Source organism: Rana temporaria, chromosome 4, assembly GCF_905171775.1.
Source record: "Rana temporaria chromosome 4, aRanTem1.1, whole genome shotgun sequence".
NCBI lineage: Eukaryota > Metazoa > Chordata > Amphibia > Anura > Ranidae > Rana > Rana temporaria.
Window position 1 is genome coordinate 330615701 of NC_053492.1, and position 24228 is coordinate 330639928.

General features: G+C 46.9%; 1 protein-coding gene across 2 annotated transcripts in view; it reads left to right on the top strand.

Annotated features, from left to right (window-relative positions):
* Positions 1–3032: 3032 nt before the first annotated feature.
* Positions 3033–24228, top strand: part of MPC1 (mitochondrial pyruvate carrier 1) — a 130312-nt gene continuing 109116 nt past the window's right edge. The window contains exon 1 of one of the 2 annotated variants that reach the window (XM_040350721.1): positions 3033–3203. In XM_040350721.1, the coding sequence (XP_040206655.1) occupies positions 3133–3203 (71 nt within the window). In that variant the 5' untranslated portion in view covers positions 3033–3132. The remainder of the gene's footprint in view (positions 3204–24228) is intronic. The other variant, XM_040350720.1, reaches the window with a different exon arrangement.

Sequence of the window (24228 nt, forward strand, 5' to 3'; positions counted from 1 at the left end):
TTACTGTTACTGTACAGTACAAAACCAGTGTCCCTCTAACAATTATAATGGCAGCCTTCTCCCTGTCGTCTTAACAGTGCCACAGCCACACCCCTCAACCCTATACTCTGTACGCAGCACATCCTTTAACCCTGCACCAAGTACGCAGTGCACCTCCTAACCCTGCACTCAGTACGTAGCACACCCATCAACCCTACACTTGGTACACAGCACACTCCTCAACACTGCACTCTGTACATAGCACACTCTTCAACCCTGCAGTTTGTATACAACGCGCCCTTCACCCTTAAGCCCCTCCCCCCGATAGGAGTTTGGCCACACACACATTTTGCATGGCGCGCTTAGCGCCACAACTCACTCCTTAAAGTGTCCCTCATTCTGAAGTTCAAAAGTTGGGAGGTATGGGTAAGCCGAGGTCGGGGAAACAAGCAGACGAGGATAACCAAGGAACAGGCCAAGGGTCAGGGTCACAGGCAAACAGGAGTGGTCGGAGACAAGCCAAAGTCGGTACACAGAGATAACGTAGCACACGGCAAGCAGGAACTCAAAAACACAATGCTTAACAAACAACGTTGATCAGCAATGCAGACCTGCAATGCACTGGTTAATATAGAGTTCATGGAATGGCCTGGGGTGGAGCCACACAGGGAGGAGAGATGATAAATGCAGCCAGGTGAGAGGGCCTGGCCTCTAAGATGAATACATGGAGAGCAAGGTAAGCTGCCAGACATTACAGACGGTTCTCTGCTCACGGCAGGAGAGAGGTGAGCTGACACTACTACTTTCAGACTTTTGGCAGCACCAACCCCCCCCCCCCCCCCCGGTTTTCTGCTCTAGAAGCTGTGTAAGTGGCCCCCAAATTTATGATGGCTGCCCTGTGTACAAGTGGCAAACAGGCAAACACTTGTTGCCGGCGTGAAACTTTGCGCACGGAGTGACTAGCCCAAACCCTCGTCCTCATATAGAATGTCAATGATCCCAAAAAAAGTGTCAAAAGTGTGCGATCTGTTCGCTGCAATGTCGAAGCCCTGCTAAAAATCGCTGATCACTGCCATTGCTAGTAAAAAAATATTTTTAGAAAAATGCCATAAATCTGGAGCGCCCTGCTCCTGATGACCAGGGGCTATGTTAAATTTAATGGGTGTCTGGACTGATAATTAGCTCAGACTTTGTTAATTAAGGCTAAATTAGCCTCTGTTCCGGCTCTGGCTGTGCTTGGAGGGATTTCTCTTTGTTTGCCTATGGGTGGCGTTGCCACCATAGGCCAATGTTGGAACTCAAGAAGGTAGGGTGTATTGGGTGTCTTTCTCCAGGAACAGCCCAATGGGAGTGGTCTCCCCGCTGGGCATGCTGGGGAAGGATACTTAAGGAGCAGACGCCATTTTTTGGGGTCCCTTTTCCGCCTCGTGGCCCTCCTGGTGCGAGGTATGTGCTGCATGATATTTGATCTCCAGGCCTTGTTGGCTGCGTTCCTGCCAGGTAGGCCCAGTCGTCCTGACTGGGGCCTACGATTTGAAGGTGATCCTGTGCTGTCTGTCCTGTGGGAGGAAGCCGCTCAATGGAGGAAACCAGGGGAGGACCTGTCCTGGAAAGGACCGAGCGGAAGGCTGGGACCTTATTGGAGGATGCACCGTAGTCTACGAAAACCTTACAGTGTGCCAGGTTGGCTTGAAGGCTCTAATACTGTAAAGCTGGATATCCGGATACCAAATCCTGTGGCAGAGGATTCCAGAATCGTTCACTTAAGCTTGCAACCAGTCTGTGGCAGAGACTGTTACTGATCATTGTTCGTGCTTAGGTGAGCAATACCCACTCGAGAGGAAGTGGTGAGTGACTTTTTGGAACTTGGAAGTTTTCCCCAGTGATCTGTACTATGCGCCAGAACCTTCCCCTGCTCCTCCATCCTTCTACTTTCCTGCAAGTTATGAGAAAAAAATAAAACCTAACAGCTAAAGGTTTTACAACTTGTGTGGACATTCGAGTTCTTTACAGACTTTCTTCCCCTAGACAATGAATGTGGAGGTAACGTGCAAGGCTCAAATCTAATCCAGCCGCTCCTACGGGGGTAGTGCTACAAATCTATCCCTTATTTTGCGCAAACCAATTAATATACGCTTATTTCGATTTTATTTTTTAAGAAAAAATATGTATAATACATAACGGCCTAAACTGGTGAAGAAATTCTTTTTTTTAAATTTTTGGGGGGATATTTATTATAGCAAAAAGCAAAAAAAAAATATATGTATATATATATATATATATATATTTAATTGTTGGTTATTTTTTTGTTTATGGCGCAAAATAAAGCTCTATTTGTTGGGGGGAAAAAGGACATACATTTTGTTTGGGTACAGCGTCGCAAGACCACACAATTGTCAGTTAAAGCGACGCAGTGCCACATCGCAAAAAATGGCCTTGTCTTAAGGGGGGAATTTATCTATGACAACATTTGTTTCAAATAAGGGGTGACATCTGTATATCCAACAAAGGAATATGCAGTATTAATTAAGTGTGTAGTACTGAAATGTTTGTGGTAAAAAAATAAAATAAAACATTGATGGTCAGGTTCTATGACCAATGTAACGTCACACAAGGACATTTGAGGCATTGCAGACAAGGAATAACCTTTGTACACTGTATTGTCACACTGATCAGTGTTCTGACAAAATATGCAACTTGACATCGGCTGTAAAATGCCCTTCGTAAGAAGGAGGGGCCACAAATAGGGGTGGGCACACTAAAAGCCAATTGAAAGAACCCGTTACGACAAGCCCCTAACTAGCTCTCAGGCCTAGTTACAAATGTAGGTCACCTTGGCGCCACCCCCCAAAAAAAAGGCTTAAGCAAAAGCCATACATTACATGATAACGAATCTATATATAGATAGAACATATGTGCGTTCAGTAAATAAGATAGAAAACTACGCCTTGTGTAATCCAAATAATAAAGAAACGAAGCATTTGCCAGGCTCTACTATGGCCCTCATAGATGCAATTCCACGCCCATTCATTTGTGGATGACGTATGCAACACGTGACAAGCTAGGACTCACTCACTCCTACTGAACGGCTTGCTGTGAGGGCAGGTGTCTTACGGATTGAGCTAAATCGCGTTGTCCTGTTGCTTGGACGTCATGGCCGGGGTCTTGGCTCGAAAAGCAGTTGACTATGTGAAGAGCAAGGAGTTTCGTGACTACCTCATGAGGTGACGTGTAGGGTGGGATAAGTAATACGGTGTACTTTCTCGTGACATAGCAGTGGGGGTATAAGGGAAGGACAGAGCAATGTCCGGCTTCAAAGGGTATGTCAATGACGGAAGGCGGCTGTACGAGGGGAGCTGACTTTGTCATAATAATGTGAATGCTGTCATTGATAGGTTGGATTTAGATGTCATACTGCCCTGTATGAAATGAACACAATTATTTTTGTACAAGTTCTCCTATTCGTTTACCCAGTGCAGTTATAGTAAACTCTGATTTTAGAATGTACTTTACTTTTTAAAGCGGAGCTTCACCCAGAATGAGAAGTTCCTCTTGATTGCACCCTCTCCACTGCCATATTTGACACTTTTTTTGGGTGGGAGCAAGTACCTGGTTTTGACAGGTACCCACTCCCAGTTAGATCGCCACCGTGATCTGCAGGGCACGGAAGACTGCAGAACCATTTACAAAGCGCTGCTCCGCTTATGCATGCACAGTAGAAAAAGGCTTCACTGCTGGTTTCCCTTGTATAGCCTTTTTTTTTTTTTTTTTTTTAACTTTTACCTACAGGTAAGCCTATAATAAGGCTTACCTGTAGGTATAGAGAATATCTCCTAAACCTGTACGGTTTAGGAGATATTCCCCCTGATTGCAGCGGCGCATGCACAGGGGGGATGCTTGGCTAAAGGACCGGCAGCCGCCGGACCTTGCCGAATTGAAGCATGCGCGCCGGAGTGACGACATCGCCTCTCCAGCCAATCACAGCGCTGGAGCGGCGATACCCGGAAGACACGCCGAGTCAAGATGACATCTCGCTCGGCGTGGACCAGGTAAGTTCTCTTTTCCTCGTTCCGAGGTAAGTATTTCATAATGAGCTAATATGCGGTGCATACTAGCTCATTATGTCTTTTGCCTTGCAGGTGTAAAAAAAAAAAAAAAAAAAAAGCATATGCGGGTATACAACCGCTTTAATAGGTAAATTCACTTTTTACAGAAAATCCGTAAGGTGAACTTGCACTCAAATAATAAGGCTTACCTGTAGGTAAAATGAATATCTCCTAAACCTGTACGGTTTAGGAGATATTCACTTTGCATGCACCTGCTGATGCCAGCGGTGCATGCGCTGTGAAGGTCTGGCACACACTGCCGGTGTCTTGTTGAGCTAGTTCCCCTATCAATATGGTTCCCTGCTTGACTGCGCAGACGAAGCCCACAGAAATCTCTAAACCTTATTCAGGTGTACACGGCGTATGCGCGGCATCCAGGCTCATTCCTTACCATCCCCGTAGACTTGGAGGATGTTACAAAAAGAGCCAAGAGGCAGAGCTAGCGCACCAAGCCGTCCGAGCGAAGGGAGGCCGACTGGCCACTTACAGCGAATTCTACGTCGCCCGGACCTGTTGCTACAGCTGATCAGAGAACAAGGCAACTCCATCAGCGTGGACCGGGATCAGATGCCTCGTTCTAAGGTGGGCATTTCATAATAAGCTAGTATGTGCTGCATACTAGCTCATTATGCCTTGGCTTTTTAAATTTTTTTTTGTTATAAAAAGTAAATACAAATTCTTTGGGGGTATACAGCCGCTTTAATTTCCTAAACATACCTTGTCAGGAGGTATGTTTAGGAGCATTATAATTGGTCGGTGTCGACCAATCGGAACCTGCATAGCCTCTCACTGCAGGCGAAGAGGAGAGAAAGCCGTGAGGATTTCAAATCCCTGGACTGGTAAAGCGGCTTTACGATCTGTCAGAACTGGTGATCGCCGGACTGCAGGTTAGCGGGACCAGGTGCAATGGGAATGGGGTCCTGTGTAAGTTCACCTAACAGAATTTCTGTAAGGTGAACTTCCACTTTAAGATGACGGCACCCCTGGACCCGAAGCGGCTTGAAGAATTGGCTCGATTAAGGACATCAGTGGATCTCTTAACACACAGGTTTTCTTATATTAACCACTTCAGCCCCCCCCGGAAGATTTTACCCCCCTTCCTGACGAGAGCACTTTTTGCATTTTGGCACTGCGTCACTTTAAATGACAGTTGTGCAGTTCGTTCGGTATTTGATCACCTCTGCGGTTTTTATTTTTTGGGGACCATTGGCTTTTATACAGCGATCAGTGCTATAAAAATGCACTGATTACTGTATAAATGTCACCGACAGGGAAAGGGTTAACACTAGGGGGCGATCAAGGGGTTGATTGTGTTCTAACTGTATGGGGATAGGATTAACTAGGAGAGGAGACGTTGTTTTTCCTACTTACTAGGAACAAACAATATGGTTCCTCTTTCCTGATGGCACAGGGATTTGTGTGTTTACACACACACAAATCCCTGTGCTGGCGCTCTTGCATGCCATTGGCGCCGGCCGCAGGCATCGGTTCCCCCATCTTGCAGCGGGCGTGTCCTCTGGTGGCTGCTAAAGGGAAGGACGTACTCATTCGGGATTTCGCCCAGGGGAGCCATTCTGCCGCAGTATATCTGCAGGAACCGGTTAAAAGTTGGCAGCTACAGTATTTGTTTAAAGGGGAGTTCCACCCACAATTTCACTTATAAATAAAATAAAAATATAATATAATATAAATATAAATAGCCCTGTAATACATAAGCTTAATGTATTCTAGTAAAGTTAGTCTGTAAACTAAGGTCCGTTTTGTTAGGTTGTTACAGCATTTAAATAGTTTATAATCTAGAAATAGACCGTGGCCATCTTAAGTGTGGGCATCATGAAGCCAGACTGTATGACTTCCTGGATTTCAGCTTTGCACATGCTCAGTGCACAAGCAATGTAATAGGTTTCAGTCAGGTTTGCAAGGACTACTGGGAAACATGATGCCTATCCCAGAAACCCTTGCAAATAAGGAGGAGGAAGTAATGAAGGACTACAAAATAAAGGTATTTACAAGCAACAAATTAAATAAAAATTGTCCATTCTGAACACTATGAGATTAGAGCATGCAGCACAGACAAACATAAAAAAATGGGTGGACCTCCACTTTAAGGGGGACACTGGAGCTCCTCTTTAACCACTTGCGCTCCAGAAGGTTATTTCTTCTGTGTGACCAGGCCATTTTCTTGCTGTTCAGCACTGCTACATTTAAATTGAGTCATTGGTGGCATTCAATCGCCACTGTGATTTTTATTTTTTGCTATATAAATGAAAAAAGACCATTTTGAAAAAGCTATTTTCTAATTTCTGTTATAAAAGATACTCAAACTTCTTTATAAAATGAGGCCAAAATTTATTCTGCTGCATGTCTTTTGATAACAAAATCCCAGTAAGGCCCCTTTCACACTACTGCGACTTTAAAGTTGCACCATTTTAATGCAGTTTCAGGAAATGCCTGTGTAAAATTGAGGTATATGTACCTCAGCTTGTATAAGTCGGACCAACGTAGTACAGGATCATGGGGTACGACTTGTCATGCGACTGCAGTCCTAAGTCGCAGGACAAGTCGCGTGTGAAGGGGACCTTTGGTGTATATTGGTTTGTGTGAAAGTTAACATCTTGCTGACTGCCTACCGCACTTTTACTGCGGCAGGTCCGCTCTATTCCGTGAAACATGCCTATACGTCATTTCGTGCAATAGACACTGGCACACTTAACCCTTTGCCCCTGATGTTAACCCCTTTCCTGCCAGTGTCATTAGTACAGTAACGGTGCATATTTTTAGCACTGATCACTGTAATAACGTCACTGGTTCCCAAAAGTGTCGGGTGTCTAGGGCCGAAAAACGAATCGATTATGAAATTAATCGATTACTATTTTCATAATCGATTAAGCAGCCAGTAACATAATGTGGTTAAAAATTGAAAATCTAGCCCTTTATAGTACAAAAAGAGCAAATAATTGCTACTGTAAATATTACTTTCACTGTGCCACAGTAAAAAAATATGAACCCCTTACAGTAGCAATTATTTGCTCTTTTTGTACTATAAAGGGTGTATATATATATATATATATATATATATATATATATATATATATATATATATATATATATATATATATATATATATATATATATATATATATATATATATATATATATATATATATATATATATATATATATATATATTATTTTTAAGTGCGTTATGTAACTAAACGTCTTAGGCCTGGTTCACAACTATGCGTTTGTAGTACTACCCCCATAGGAGCTGCTGTTTACATTTTCGGTTTTGTGCGTTCCCCCGAAGTTCGTTGGAAAAGGGAGAAAGTCTGTAGAAATTGCAATGTCCACACAAGATGGAAAACCTTCAACTGTAGGCTTTATTTTTGCTGCATAAACTTGTTAAGGAAGTAGAGCGTATAGAGAGAAGGGGAAGGTTCAGGTACAGAATGCACAAAGAGTATTCAAAGTTCCAGTATTCACCCCTCTCATGAGTGGGTATTGCTCACACGGTTAGACCCCTTTTGGTTAGGCAGAAAAAAACTGAGGCTGCTAGATCAGGGTGTGGGTTATACCCGGGGGGCCACGCCCCCTGGGAGGAGCTGCACTGAGGTTTGTGTTTGTTAACACTTTAAGTGCTTTGTTTCTGCCTAAACTCTCCTAGTGGAAGCGGATATAACCCTAATGTCAATGAAGGCTGTGTCCGTCTATGAACGAAAGAGAAATGGATTATGGAAACTTAACCCTTTTTGGCTGCCTCTCCTGACGGTTCCTGTCCCGATACCTGATCTCTTGACTGACTTCTTTACACATAATATAGGCTCAGCGGGTGTGGATATGGTGTGGGAGACGGCTAAAGCTTACTTACAGGGCCGTCTTATTAGAGAAATATCTCACATCAAAACAAAAACCAAAGAATGGGAGGATTTAGTCGTGGCGGAGGCACAACGTTTAGAAGCCCCGTGTGTAGCAGATCCCACCGACGATACCAAAAGATCGTGGTTGGCATTCCAATTCATGCTTAAACATTTTGTTCCTGCATTTTTGAATCCTGCGATTCTTCTATCAACAGCCGACTGGGTGACAGGCTGGGTCCTTGGCCCTTGTAGTACCCCCAGGTTCAGCTTTCGAGCGTGTGCCGGCCCTTAGCTCAGCTTTGGGACGTCCACGACAGGCCCCGTTGCTCCAGGGGCGGCCGGGGAACTTTGGTTCTAGGGCACACATATGACCGGTCTTTTATGGCCTTGTCACAGTGTGTCTGGCCGACAGCCATGCCGTTTAGCGGACATTGGTTCTGTCTGGGATACCTCCAGCCAGTGGTCGCAGGACGGGTAAGTAGTGACCCCTTGCTCAGGTAAGTGGTCTGACTGGAATTTTCCCAGGGGAGGTCGACTGAGGGTTCGCCCTGCTTTCCTCTCTCCCTTATTCCTCTCCTTCCCTTTTGGGTAGCGGCTGTGAGGGGTTTTTTTTTCTGGGGTCTCTTTATTATCACCGGGGCCTGTGTGTTAGCTGGGCCTGTGTGTTAGCTGGGCCTGTGTGTTAGCTGGGCCTGTGTGTTAGCTGGGCCTGTGTGTAAGCTGGGCCTGTGTGTAAGCTGGGCCTGTGTGTAAGCTGGGCCTGTGTGTAAGCTGGGCCTGTGTGTAAGCTGGGCCTGTGTGTAAGCTGGGCCTGTGTGTAAGCTGGGCCTGTGTGTAAGCTGGGCCTGTGTGTAAGCTGGGCCTGTGTGTAAGCTGGGCCTGTGTGTAAGCTGGGCCTGTGTGTAAGCTGGGCCTGTGTGTAAGCTGGGCCTGTGTGTAAGCTGGGCCTGTGTGTAAGCTGGGCCTGTGTGTAAGCTGGGCCTGTGTGTAAGCTGGGCCTGTGTGTAAGCTGGGCCTGTGTGTAAGCTGGGCCTGTGTGTAAGCTGGGCCTGTGTGTAAGCTGGGCCTGTGTGTGTTCACTGCAGGGGGCTGTAGTGTTCTCTGCGAGACTTGTGTGCTGTTTTACTGTGCTGCTGTGGCTGCTGGCTGTGTCTGTTCTTTTACAAACATTTTTTTTAAAAAGTGGGCCGCGGCCGCCATTTTGCCATAGTCGCGCCTTGTGTATCTCAGCGGCCATTTTCTTGTGGTCCTTGGCGGTTTTTGGCATTACGGTGGCCATCTTTCATTTTCGTTTCGCCTCGTGTGGCCGTTTTAGCACTCGGAGAGACCGCGAATCTCTCCGTGGGGACTGTCAGCAGCGCGGCCAGCTTCTCAGCACATCATCAGGCTCCTCTCAGCGCGATGCACCAGGCGGGGTGGTGAGTTCCCTGGGGGCCCTCATGCTCAGAACTAGAGTTAGAACAGCTGGGAGGTGACCGCGGGTGGTTCTCTGCTTAGCAGTTTGGGTGACTCGGTGGTGGGATGCCCTGGAGCCTGTACTAGGTACTATCCTCCCCACTAAGGCCTGAGTTAACCCTTGATGCCCCTCCCCCTGCCACTTCTGTTGAGGGAGTGTTATTTCTGAAGCAGCTAGTGCCTGGTTGGGGGGTAAAAAAGCGCCCCCTCCCTGAGCCTGCTTCGGGGGATGCCGCTGACATTGGGCCATGCCCGGCTATTGCGTCTGGCTCTGGTTCTGTGGTGTCGGTGGATGCGGGCTAAAAACCCACGCGAACAAGGAATTTATTGGAGCTCTTATTTTCTGCTGTTAGAGTTTATAGCTCAGTAACTAGACGGTTTGTGGGAGGTACCAGATGTACCGGTCCCTTTTGGTTTCCGCAAACCGCAACGCACTGCAACTGTGTTCCTTATTTGGACTTTTTTTGTTACACCGCAGTATATATTTTTTTGCAGTCCCTGAATGCTTTGCGACCCCTTTGTAAGTAGGTGGGTCTCTCCTCCTGTGGACCCTCCAGTGTCCGGATGGAGCAAAGCCGCCACGTGGAAGGGGCTCCTGCCTGTGGGGACCCCGCTGAGACCGGTCTTGACTCGGTCTCTGGTGTCACAGACTCTGACTGGAGGGGCGTAGCTCCTGCTGCAGGAGCTGGGGGCACAAGATGCTGCTGAGCCCTGTAAGGACCTAGCTGAACGTTTGGTTCGGGGTCTGTAGTTCGTCTGTGAGTCAGTCCTGAAAGCGCTTCCCTTGCTTTCCAGGGCCTCCGCCTGTGTGGGGGTGTTTGCGCCGCCTCGTGTGGCGAACATGCTGGTCTTCGGCCCGATCCTCAAAGGGTCCTTGGTGGACTCACCCCTTTAAGGGTGGGCGGCTTTTTGGGCCTCCCGGGTTGACACCCCTAGGGATGCCATGGGTGGTAAGAGCACGCTGCTTCCTCTGCTAGGAAGGGCAAGGAGCGTCGGCGAGAGCCCTCCTCTCCCGAGCGGTTCGTGCGCCCAGCACGGTGGGAATGTCTGCAGGGTGCGAAGGCCCCCGCTGCGGGGCTGTGACGTGCCTGGCACCACGTGCCTTACGAGCCTGCGGACAGTACTGCTTCCGCATGTAGGTCTGCCCCCACCCGTGTCGGGTGGGGGGCTGGCTTTGTGACTTTGCGGCTCGGTTGAGGCCTCTTCTTTCCGACCGTTGGCTTTGCAAAGTTGTTTTCTCGCGGTGCAAGATAGATTTTCTCTCTTGGCTACCTAACAGATTTTTTTCCCTCCATCCTCTGGCTTCCTCCGGTTCGCCGGTTGGCTCTGTCCAGGATCTAATGATCGGGGGAGTGATGGTAGTCGGTCTCACTGTTCGTGTCGCTGGCTGGTCCTACAAGAGGGCCTGGTAGTCTCGTCGGGGTGGATCCGACGGATTGTGCTTCAGGACTATGCCCTGAAGGGGCGGGCGCCTCCCTTTTGGGTTACGGCGCATTCGACCAGGACGATCGGGGCCTCTTGGGCTTTCTGGCGTCATGCCTCTGTGTTACAGGTGTGTATGGCAGCGACCTGGTCGTCGATCCACACTTTTTCAAAGTCTTACAAGGTGGATGTGTGTGCATCTTCTGATGCCTCCTTTGGCCGCAGATGTTTCAGGCGGCGGTTTATGGTTGGAGTTCCTCCGTTGAGCAACTCTGGTTTTGTTTGGGGTGTAACCTGGTTTGCTGTGTTGTTTTCCCACCCCTCAAATTTTTTGACACTGCTTTGGGACGTCCCTAATGTCAATGAAGGCTGTGTCCGTCTATGAACGAAAGAGAAAATAGGATTTTTGTACTCACCGTAAAATCCATTTCTCTGAGTTCATAGACGGACACAGCACCCACACCTCCTTTGTTTGTACTGCTTGTTACGAACTGAGGCTACTAGAGCAGGGTGTGGGTTATACCCGGGGGTGCCATGCCCCCTGGGAGGAGCTGCACTGAGGTTTGTGTTTGTTAACACTTTAAGTGCTTTGTTTCTGCCTAAACTCTCCTAGTGGAAGCGGATATAACCCTAATGTCAATAAAGGCTGTGTCCGTCTATGAACTCAGAGAAATGGATTTTACGGTGAGTACAAAAATCCTATTTTCCCCTAACCGCTCCCACTTTTAAATCTATGGAAAGAGGAGAGTGATCTGAAACGTGTCTAGCATAGTACTGCGATTAGTCAACCATTGGCAACATGAGCTTGTTACCCAAACCCAAGTCAATTTGTGACAGACCCCCTATCGAGGCCGATTGGCATGAATATACTCTTGCATCAGGGTTATGCATCCTCCAAACATCAGTAAGGCCCATCTCCTGGAGAAGGCGGGCAAACGGGATAAGCCCCTTTCGTCTGTGTGGCCCATCAGCAATGCAGGCGCTTAACTTGTCCTTCTCATAATCAAAGTTATTGAAGTCTCCGAGGACCAATACGGGTATGCCCGGAAAGCGGGACACAAAATCGGCTAAGTTTTTAAGGAGGCTGGTCGAGAATGGAGGAGGAATGTATAACCCTGCCAATATACACTTTGTCCCATAAAGGGAGCACAAAAGAAATACATAGTGACCATCTGGGTCTGTTTTCAGCTTCCAGCAAAGGAAAACTGTGCACTAGAGTTGAGCGGACACCTGGATGTTCGGGTTCGGCCGAACTTCAGGAAAAAAGTCCGGGTTCGGGACGTCAATGGGGACCCAAACTTTTCAGTACAAAAATGTCTCTAAAACGCTAAGGGAAATGAATGCCTAGAGGGCAGCAAAATGTCGGTAAGAGCATGGCAAGTACTCTGAAAATAAATGTGGATAGGGAAATTATATATATATATATATATATATATATATTTTAATAATCTTGACCTATGAGGACGAGGTCCATATGGAGTAGGACGAGGTAGCCAACACAGCAGGTTTTGGTTTTTGATTGATTTATTTTTTAAATTGGGGTACACCCCAAAAGAGTGAGAAAGATCTAGGGTTGCCACCTCATCCCTTTAACCCCCAACACATAGTAATTACACACGTCCTGGGGCTAATTTAATGTCGATAAGGCACCAAGTGAGTTTAATTAGCAGCACCATAATCAGCCCGAGAACCTGTGTAATTAATATGTTTTCGCTTTTAAAGGGATGAGATGGCAACCCTAGAAAGATCAGGAAAAAAAAGAATGGCTGGGTAAGGCCGGCCCGGTGTCTATTCTGCACAAGGTACGGAGAAGTCCTCTGGGATCCATGCCTGGTTCATTTTAATGAACGTGAGCTTGTCCACATTGTCTCTGGACAGGCAGCTGCGCTTGTCTGTGATGAGGCCACCTACCGTGCTAAATACACGTTCAGATAATACACTGGCTGCAGGGCAGGCCAGCACCTCCTAGGTGTAAAGGGCAAGCTCAGGCCATGTGCCCAATTTGGAGACCCAGAAGTTTAAGGGGGCAGACCCGTCATTCAGTACGTGTAGGCGTGTGCACAGATACTGCTCAACCATGTTGGTGAAATGCTGCCTCCTGCTAAAACGTTCCATATCAGCTGGTGGTGCTGGTTGTTGTGGCGTGCTGCCAAAGCTTTTCCACATTTCGGCCATGCTAACCCTGCCTTCTGAGGTGCTGGCGGTGCCCCGGCTGCGTTGGCGACCTCTTCCTTCTCCCTTCGCCTTGTGCTTCCACTGTGCCCCCGCTGTCAGGTGGGAATTCCACCAGCAGCGCATCTACCAGCGTGCGCTTGTACTCGCGCATCTTGCGATCACGCTCCAGTGAGGGAATTAAGGACGGTACATTGTCCTTGTAACGGGGATCCAGCAGCGTGGCCACCCAGTAATCAGCACCTGTTACAATGTGTGAAACACAGCGGTCGTTGCGGAGACACTGCAGCATGTAATCGCTCATGTGTGCCAGGCTGCCCAGAGGCAACGAAAAGCTGTCCTCTGTGGGAGGTGTATCATCTGTGTCCTCTGTATCCCCCCAGCCATGCACCAGTGATGGCAATGAGCTGGTCTGGGTGCCACCCTGCTGTGAACATGGTTCCTCCAGAACTGTGCCCTTGCTGGACAATTGTGTACCTGGCCTTTGTTGGTGCAGGAACCCGCCCTCGGAGCCACTTGTGAATGACTGCCCTGAAAGCCTTGGAAATGATCCCCTCCTCCCCCCTCCCTCCTCCTCCCATGTTGGTAGAGTACTCGAAACAAGGCACACAGGTCTCGTATGGAGGTGGTGAAGTGGTTCTGTTCCGCAGGGCGACTTGCGCGTGCGTGCTGCAGCTTGAAACTCCACTATCGCCTGCTGCTGCTCGCACAGTCTGGCCAGCATGTGCAAGGTGGAGTTCCACCTTGTGGGCACATCACATATGAGGCGGTGAGCGGGAAGGCCGAAGTTACGCTGCAGCGATGCCAGGCGAGCAGCAGCAGGGTGAGAATGCCGAAAGTGCGCACAGACGGCCCGCACTTTCTGTAGCAGCTGTGGCATATCGAGGTAAGTTTTCAGGAACCTCTGCACCACCAAATTCAGCACATGCGCCAGGCAAGGGATGTGCGTCAAACGGGCTAGGCCCAGAGCTGCTACGAGATTTCGCCCGTTATCGCACACCACCAGGCCCGGCTTGAGGCTCACTGACGCCAACCACTCATCGGTCTGTTCCATGTCCCTCCACAACTCCTGCGCGGTGTGGGTTTTTTCCCCCAAACAGGAAAGTTTTAAAACTGCCTGCTGGCGTTTACCCATGGCTGTGCTGAATGTGTTACGCTGACCGGATGAGGAGACGGTAGAGGATGAGGAAGCGGAGTAGGAGAAGTTAGCAACAGGAGGTAAACTGAAGAACCCTGCAATCCTCGGTGGTGGAAGAACATGCGCCAAACTGCTATCCGCCTCAGGCCCAGCCCCCACTGCATTTACCCAGTTCGCTGTTAGGGAGATATAACATCCCTGACCGTGCTTACTGGTCCACGTATCCGTAGTTAGGTGGACCTTGGCACAGATGGCGTTGCGCAGTGCACACCTGATTTTGTCCCCCACTTGGTTGGGAAGGGATGGCTCACCTGGAAAAGTAGTGGCAGCTGGGCACGACGTACTGTGGGACAGCCAATGCCATCAGGCTTTTAAAACTCTGCGTCTCCACCAGACGGAATGACAGCATTTCAAAGGCCAGGAATTTTGAAATGCTGGCATTCAGGGCCAGGGATCGCGGGTGGGTAGGGGGGTACTTCCTCCACCACTCCAGTGTTTTGGAGTTAGAGAGCTGAATGCTTCCATGGGACATTGTGGAGATGTTTGGTGACCCAGGTGGTAGTGTTGCTTGCCGGTCCTCTAATTGCGGGGTGGCACTGTCACTACAGAGGTGGATGAAGAGGCCCAAGACTGAAGCTGAAGAGGAAGCAGGAGGAGCCAGAGACCTTTCTTGGTTTTTGAGGTGTCTACTCCACTGCAGCTCGTGCCTTGCACTTGGATGCCTGGTCATGCAGGTTGTGTTCAGGTTGAGAACGTTTATACCTCGCTTCAGCCTCTGATTGCACAGCGTGCAAACCACTCGTGTCTTGTCATCAGCACATTGTGTAAAGAACTGCCACGCTAGGGAACTCCTTGGACCTGGCTTTGGTGTGCTCGGTCCCTTGCTGCGTTGGGCAGTAGCAGGCGTACTGTCTAGGGGACGGACGCTCCGTTTTGGCACCCTGCTCCCTCTTCTGCTGTGCTGGTGGCTCTGTGCGACCACCGCCTTTTCCTCCGAACTACATGGGTCACCAGCATGACGTTGATTCCATGTGGGGTCGAGGACCTCATCGTACTCCACATCATCTTCCACCCAGTCTTCACCACTGCCCTCGTCTGTCTGCACAATTGCAAAAGCAGCAGCCGTTGGCAACTGTGTTTCATCATCATCCGAGACGTGCTGTGATGGTCCCCCCATGAACTCATCTTGAAACATAAGTGGTTGGGCATCGGTGCACTCAATCTCTTCCACTTCTGGGGCAGGGTTAGGTGGATTGCCCTGACTATATCATTCGTCATGTGGATGCGGACGTGAGGGTGGGAGGTGCCGGAGCGCTCCCTGGCTCGCTGTAGCGTGTGGCGGCGGGACCCGAAGATTCGATCATCCCAGCCTCGGAATCGGAGAGATGTCAGCGTGAGAGGCTGACTCCCCCCCGACGGCTGAGACGGAGACTCAACGGCCAAAAGGACGGACGCCGCGGAGCTGCGGGATCTCCCAACCCCAACCCGGAGCTGGATGCTGACCGAGGACATGCCGAGAGCAACCGCGATAAGGAGGAAGCAGCGCTGCAGGGAAGGAGAACTGCGCGGCGGCAGCAGGCGGATTTGAATATACCGGGTCGGGTGAGACGCTCAGTGAGCCGAGCTGGGTCGGGCGCTGTCCCGCTGCACCCCCCCCCCTGGTTCCATCCCCCCCCCCCTCCTATCTTGTATGCCCAACCTGGGAGTCAAATGCTTAGCCCAGCTGATACAAAAAGGATCAGTGCAAGAAGCCTTCCTTTTGTTTTTCTGACGGGAGTATCTGGAAGTATCTGGAAGCTATAAAAAAAAAGGGGGAGCAGAGTTATCCACATAAACAGGGGTGTCTTTGCAACTCCCCCCCCCCCCCCCACAGCATATAAGTGTCATAATATTCTGATTGCTAAATGCGGGCATAAATGAGTCGACCAGCCCAAATGAAATTTATAGCTCTACATATGGAGACAAATAACAAGGCGGGACTGTAATCACTAGAACATAGCGGGCCGAACTGAGTGCAGGAGGTAAACCTGTATGTGTAGTAGGAGACCCCTTATTGTGGAGAGTAAAACTCAGGCATAGAACATGCCCCATAAACATCCTCAACTATAGCATATAAGGAGATCTATGTGTACATATGGACTATATCTAGCTGCGGAGTTTTTTACGGGGTTCAATAGTGGGGAGAGTTCAATTGAAGTGAACAGGAGGAGAACGACTATAAATTGAAATTAATATATACCATCAGCTCGGTGCAGGGAGAAGTAAAAGTGGAATATCTGAGAGCTATATACTTGGAATAACTTATGATTAACTCATTATTCCATTGGTAGTGACTCCCATGCATTGCTGTCCGCCTTAGATATAGTAAGACTCTGGCCCAATGTTCTAACTGAACAGAATTTTATGGAGCATCTCTGCCGGTTCTGACGGGCCTGTAGAGATAAACAGGGGGATAGATTGGAGCTGGATCTCAATTATAATCCCCCCCCCCCTCATTGAGAACACCCCCTACCGAGAACTGATTAAGCGGATTTAACGGTATCTCAGTGTCCTGGATATTGTTATGACTTTTGGAGGAAAGACCCCTACTGCTGAATAGTGGCCACAGAGGCACTATAATTTTGGATATCGCAGCTACAAAATCCTTCAAAATCCTTACGTCTGCATTACTTCAGGAACATATACGATAAACTGGGCTGACGTAATACAGGAAACATCCTCGGTAAAACACAGAAGGTATTCCCCAGTAAAATGACAATCAGGCCGTACTAGGAGAACTCAATCTAAAAGAAGTAAACAGGCTTTTTAACCCGAGGGGTGAGAGAAAGGAAGAAAAGGGAAAAAAAAAAAAGGGAAAGGAGACAGGGTCACCTGGAACAACGGACTGATCGGGCGTAAAGGGGGGCCCTTTAGATTGCTGCCCTATCTTTTTACTTTTCCCCGTGGCCCCTTTTATTCTTTTTTTCGTTTCAAACTGGGGAAGAGAATCAGACCCACAAATAAAATGAATAGATCAACGAGAGGGGGTACTACAAAACCAATTAAGAACAATTCAGGGAATAGCTCCATACAACAATACATGACTCAAGAAGGGAATAGTAAAAGCCCAGGTCTTGCAAAAAAATCTGAAAAAAAAAAGATTGATACAAAAAAGGGTACAGGAACAGGTAGCGCTGAGAGCTCTAGAGGCGAAACGACACTCGAAAGTGAGCAAGAGCAATATAATGTAGGGGAGTCAGATCAAGATACACACCCCCCCACGAAGGCAGAGATGAATGCCATGCTGATGAGGATGGAAAATGCCATGGAAAACGTCATCAAGACAGAAATTAACAAGGTAAGAGCAGACCTAGGTGGGCTCCGCGACAGAGTGGTCGAGACGGAAAGGAGAATAGAGGAGCAGGACCAGGAAATAAACTCCTTTGAAAAAGCAAGTAAAAGCCCTGACTGAAAATCAGAGATTAGCGGCATATAGGATGGAGGATCAGGAGAATCGTAATAGACGACAGAATCTCAGAATTAGAGGGGTTGTAGAAGAAAAAGACGAAGACCTCAGGGACATTACGAACACTCTATTGAACCCCTTGTTAGTAAGATCAGTAGAATCCAAGCCCCTTAAGATTGAGAGAGTACATCGGATGGGAAACCCCCAACAGATAGGAAAATATGGTCCAAGGGATGTGATTGTACGTTTTAAGAACTATGTGGATAAAGAGGAAATCTGGAGAAGCCTCAGGGGAAAACCTCCCTTGAGATATAGAGACATTGAGCTACAAGTTTTCTCTGATCTGTCTAAAGAAACGTTGGCCAGGAGAAGGCATTTGAAACCCCTATTGGAGCTCATGAGGGCACAAAATGTAAGGTATCAGTGGGGGTTTCCGGCGTGCCTCATTGGCATCAAAGGAGGTAAAACAGCACGACTCAGACACCCGGAGGAATTGAATGAATTTTGCTCCAAAATGGACTTAACGACACCAGAGCTCCCAGAATGGGTAGATTAGTTGGGCTCTGTACGACCCGAGATTGGGGTTCAGGGTGGGGAGGGGGGGGGAGTCGGGGGAGTGCCCCGAGCACCACCACGAATGAGGAGTCAAGGATGAGGGCGAAAAATCCCCCATCAGAGGCTCCCAGGCCAAGTGTGGGCCGGGGGTGGGGAGGGGGGGCTGGGGCGCTGGGGGGGGGAGGGGGGTAAAAGGGAGGGGGCAGGGAGACCATCTGACCGACTTCACAAGAAAATATTCCAAACACTTAAAAAAAAAACAAAAAAAAAAAACATATATGACAGATGTCAAGTTTCTCTCATATAATGTAAAGGGACTAAATTCCCATATTAAAAGGCACAAAATTCTTTGTGAATTAACACAGCATAAAACAGATATTGCCTATCTTCAAGAGACCCATATTACCTTGGAATCCAATATAAAGCTCTACTCAACAGAATATCCGATATGGTATTATGGGGATACAATTTCATCGCGATCCCGGGGGGTTGCTATTGGATTCGCTCGTAGAATCCGATTCACATTGGTGGATAGACAAACAGACCCGGAGGGGAGATTTCTGTTCCTGAAAATAAAACTTGGAGGAGAGATCTATACCCTAGCTAATGTATACGCCCCCAATGTAAACTCGGTTAAATATATTAGTAAAACCATGAGAAAACTAAAAGAATTTGAAGAGGGCCATGTAGTTATGATGGGAGATTTCAATTTCTGTCCAAGCCTCGATAGTACGTCCTGTGCACAGGGGACAAATCGTGAGCAACTAAAAATACTGATAAAAGAAATGACACAAAATCAAATGGTGGATGTATGGCGGATCCTCAATCCGAGGGCCCGTGACTACACGTTTTTCTCACCTGTGCATGGGACGTACTCGAGGATCGACTATGTCCTCGTCGACCACAGACTTCTGGACAGTGTGATAGAAGCAAGGTGTGAGATCATGACGTTATCAGACCACGCCCCTATAACCTTAAAAATAAAAACTTCTATACAAAAAGACACACCACCAGAATGGAGACTGGATGAGAGTCTGTTGGGGGACGAGGGGGTAGTGGAGAGGATACAGAAAGAGCTGGAATGGTATTTTCAGGAGAACGACAAGGAGGGTATCTCAAGAGCATCCCTTTGGGAGGCCCATAAAGCGTATATAAGGGGAATCTTTATTGTAGAAGGGGCAAGGAAAAAACAAAATAAGAACGAGTAAATTAAAAACATTAAGGGAGGAGATATATCGGCTAGAACAGGAGCATAAATCACAGGGGCAAAAGAGGGAAATATTTCATAAGCTGAGTATAAGAAGGGATGAATATAGAGCTCTGGTGGAACAAGAAACTAAGAAATATATAGACCGGACAGAGAGAGAAAGATATGTCTGGGGAAACAAACCTAGTAAAAATTTGGCCAGAATGGTAAGAAAAAAGAAAACTAGGAATTTTATAGAAAAAATCAGAGACAGGAATGGTGACTTAGTACATGCGACAAATAAAATAGCAGAAGTATTCCGGGGCTACTATGAAGAACTTTACGATATCCAACAAAAGATCAGGTGCCCACGTGAAAAAATGGATAAGAGTAGGGAAATACTGCAGTTAGCCAATCTCCCAAAATTAGAAGAAGAGGAGGTAGAAGAGATGGAAGGTCCAATAACGGAACAGGAAATAAGGGAGGCCTTAAAAAACACTCCTAAGGGGAAAAGTCCCGGGCCAGATGGCTTTACATCTGCCTACCTACAAAAGTTCAGCACCATCTTAATCCCCAGACTCTGCCAATACTTTAATGGTCTTGGAACTGACTATGAAATGAGTAGAGAGGCTTTAACAGCAACGATTACAGTGATCAAAAAAGAGGGAAAGGATAATACGACTTGCTCGGGTTATCGACCGATCTCACTCCTGAACGCAGATACGAAACTGTATGCAAAAATTTTAGCGGAAAGAATGAAGGGAGCGATGACAGCCATCGTCCACCCAGACCAGGTAGGTTTTATACCTGGGAGGGAGGGAAAAGACAATGGTGTGAGGGCGCTCCTTCTCCTTGAGCAGATCAAAGAAAGTGGGACCCCCGGTCTATTCCTGTCGGTCGATGCTGAGAAAGCTTTCGACAGGGTAGACTGGGGATTCCTGATACAAACCCTAGAATCCATAGGAATAGGTCCAGGGATGATAAGGAGAATCAAAACCCTATATTTCCACCCGTGTGCAAGGATCAAAATTAACGGATCCTTATCCGCTCCTTTTGAGATGAAAAATGGGACTAGGCAAGGATGCCCCCTATCCCCCCTCCTCTTTGTCCTATCATTGGAACCCCTCCTGGCAATGGTCCGACAAAACCCAGAAATCTATGGGGTACAAGTAGGTGAAGACGAGCATAAACTGTCGGCCTTTACAGATTTATTATTTTACATAAGCAGCCCAAGAGTCACTCTCCCGAAGTTAATAGATACCTTAAAACAATATGGCGAGGTCTCAAACTTTTAAAATGAATACAACAAAAACGGAGATTTTGAATATTAATATCCACAAAGATGAAGAACTATATTTGCGGAAGAAATACAATTTCTCCTGGCAAAGAGAGATAAAGTATTTGGGTATAAAAATGGCAAATACTTTGAAAAAAATATATAGAATAAACTTCATCCCCCTTCTCGACGAGATTAAAAGAGAAATTAAAACTATATACAATAGACCAATATCGTGGTTTGGGAGGATAAATGTGGTAAAAATGGTACTTATCCCCAAAATTTTTTATAAATTCCAAATGGTCCCAATTTATTTGCCCCCGTCATATATCAAAATAATTAACTCCCTTCTAATGAAATACATATGGAACAATAAAAAACACAGAGTCTCTGCCCAAACTCTAAAACGAACTAAGAAAAAAGGCGGCCTGGCTGTACCTGACATTGGATTATACCAGTGTTTCTCAATTCCAGTCCTCAGGCCCCCCCAACAGGTCAGGTTTTCAGGATTTCCCTCAGATGAAAAGGCTGTAGTGATTACTAAGGCAGTGAAACTGATCAAATCACCTGTGCAAAATAATGGAAATCCTGAAAACCTGACCTGTTGGGGGGGCCTGAGGACTGGAATTGAGAAACACTGGATTATACTATAACGCTTCGGTCCTCACACGGGTCATAGAATGGGCTAAAGAGTCACAGGATAAAAGGTGGATAAGTATTGAATGCACTTTAGCGAGGGCACAGTTAGGGAGATTAATCTGGAACCCCCCACATTGTAGAACCCTACACACGTCAACACACGCAATTACACATAACGCTTTAAGGATATGGGATCGATTACACAAACAATTAAAAACTAAATTCAACTCACCCCTTATAGATTTGAAAGAAAACGAATATTTTGCACCTGGGACTAAAGAGGTAGGTGGTAAGTGGATTAAAAATAGAACACAGTTAAAAGACATAACACTAGAGGGCAAAATTATGGCCCTACACGAAATCAGGATTGAAATGGAGGCACTCAGCGAGTGGAGATACCTTCAGTTGGTGTCATTCGTTAAGTGCCTCCCACACCCATTGAGGTCACGAGAGGAGTACACTATACTGGAACAGATGTGCAGTACCGAAAGCTCAAAAGGAAATATCTCCAAAGTTTATAAATATTTGCAGAAAATAGACGAGTCGGATACGCTAAACTACATACAGAAATGGGAGAGAGACCTAGGAGTTCCAAGGGGGAAGACGACAATAGGGAGAATCCTTAATTTGACTCATACTTCGGCGGTTGATGTAAAAACCGCCGAGATGAACTTCAAGTGTCTGACAGGATGGTACACTACCCCAGATAAAATGGCCAAATTCGGAGTAGGGGAGTCAGAGGAATGTTGGAGAGGATGTGAGGCAAGAGGAACGATGGCCCACCTGTGGTGGGACTGCGTAAAAATCAAAACGTTCTGGGGAAAAGTTTTGGCCTTGATAAAGGAGATAACTAAAAAAGAATTGGAAAATAACCCTTGGATAGTCCTCTTTCACGGGGGAGAAACGCCAGTGAACGAATATAGGGGATCACTAATTCCGCATTTGTTGAACTCCGCGAAACGATTGATACCCCTAAAATGGAGAAACCCGGTAAGCCCGCAAATATGGGAGTGGTTTGACTCTGTAGAGGGTACTTATAGGAGGGAGAAAGTAAAATACGGTGTCGAAAAGAAACAGGCAGGAAATAAGGATATTTGGGAAACATGGATTGATTTCAAAAAGTCTCGGAAATACGCAGAAAATATGAGAGAGGAATAAGAATGCAGCATTACAGGAAATCAAAATACTAGGTGGAGTCGGGAGATGGTCCGGGAGGGGTGGGAAGGGTAGTGGGGGGGGGGGGGGGGGGGGGGGAGGGAAGGGACTAGGATGGGGTGCTGCGCCACGTTATCACGTAATGATAGCATGTTGGACCGAGTATATATGAGGAACGCCTTAGCCCGTTTAAATTGTTAAAGGGCTGAAAGAAGCTATGTTTATAATAAAAAAAAAAAATTATTAAGCAATATGCAAATAGCAGAATAACAAATATAGAATCAAGCAAAAAAATAAAATAAAATAAAATAAACCACCACAAATGATGCTATACCTGAAATAGAGACGGAATTATGAATCAAATCATGAGCAGGTCTCTTGCTGTGGTTATGTCTGACGTGGAAAAAAGAAAAAAAAAAAAAAAAAAAAGGTGGATTGCCCTGGGAAAACATGCTAACAGACTCCTCAAAAAGCAGAAAAGACTGCTGCATGATTTGGGGCTCAGACTGCTTGGCTGATTTGCAAGGGGGTGAGGTGAAAGACTGATGGACATCGGCTGCAGGTACCAACTCTGACCTTTCAGCACAAGAGGGTTGCTGACAGTGCCTCCAGTTCCTTCATATTGTCTCCCAACCAATCTACTACCGCCTGTTCTGCTCCTGGCCTCAACATTCGTAGAGCCGGATAAGGCCCGACCAAATACCGCTGCAGGCACTGTCGCCTACTCGCACCTGAGAAAGGTGTTTCACTTGTGCGTGTAGCTGGCACAGATCGACCACATCCTCTCCCTGCAACAGGAGCTCCACCAGCAGCACCACGACCGGTGCCACGTCCCTTATTTGACGTTTTCCTCATATTTCAAACATTTTTGGATCTTGCCCTAAATGGGTGTTTTTTTTTAATAGAACAATAGAAGAACACTAGCTAAAGCAGGGGTTGACAAATTTGCTTGGAATCTAGGAGCCAGGTAAAAAAGTTAGGAGCCAGAAAACGCGCCCCGTCCCGACGAGCTTGCGCGCAGAAGCGAACACATACGTGAGCAGCGCCCGCATATGTAAACGGTGTTCAAACCACACGTGAGGTATCGCCGCGATTGGTAGAGCGCAAGCAATAATTCTAGCCATAGACTTCCTCTGTAACTCAAAACATGCAACCTGTAGATTTTTTTTAAACGTCGCCTATGAAGATTTTAAAGGGTAAAAGTTTGTCGGCATTCCACGAGCGGACGCAATTTTGAAGCGTGACATGTTGGGTATGAATTTACTCGGCGTAACATTATCTTTCATAATATAAAAAAAAAAATGGGGATAACTTTACTGTTTTATTTTTTAATTAAAAAAAGTGTAATTTTTTCACAAAAAAAGTGCGCTTGTTAAGACCGCTGCGCAAATACGGCGTGACAGAAAGTATTGCAACGATCACCATTTTATTCTCTAGGGTGTTAGGATAAAAAATATATATAATGTTTGGGGGTTCTAATTAGAGGGAAGAAGATGGCAGTGAAAATAGTGAAAAATTACATTAGAATTGCTGTTTAACTTGTAATGCTTAGCTTGTAATACCAACGGCCACCACCAGATGGCGCCAGTTCACATCTGGTGGTAATAACTTGTAATACCAACGGCTCACCACCAGATGGCCCCAGCTCACAAAAAAAAAAAAAAAAAAATTTTTTTTTTTTTTTTTTGCCCCCCTTCCAATTCAAGTCGCCAGGACCCTATTTCTAGTCGCCATGGCGACCTGGCGCCCGGGATTTGTCGAGCCCTGAGCTAAAGTGTTTCTCACACCTACAGATATGCAGGAAACGCACCAAAAAAAAATTATTTGCCCAAAATATATATAT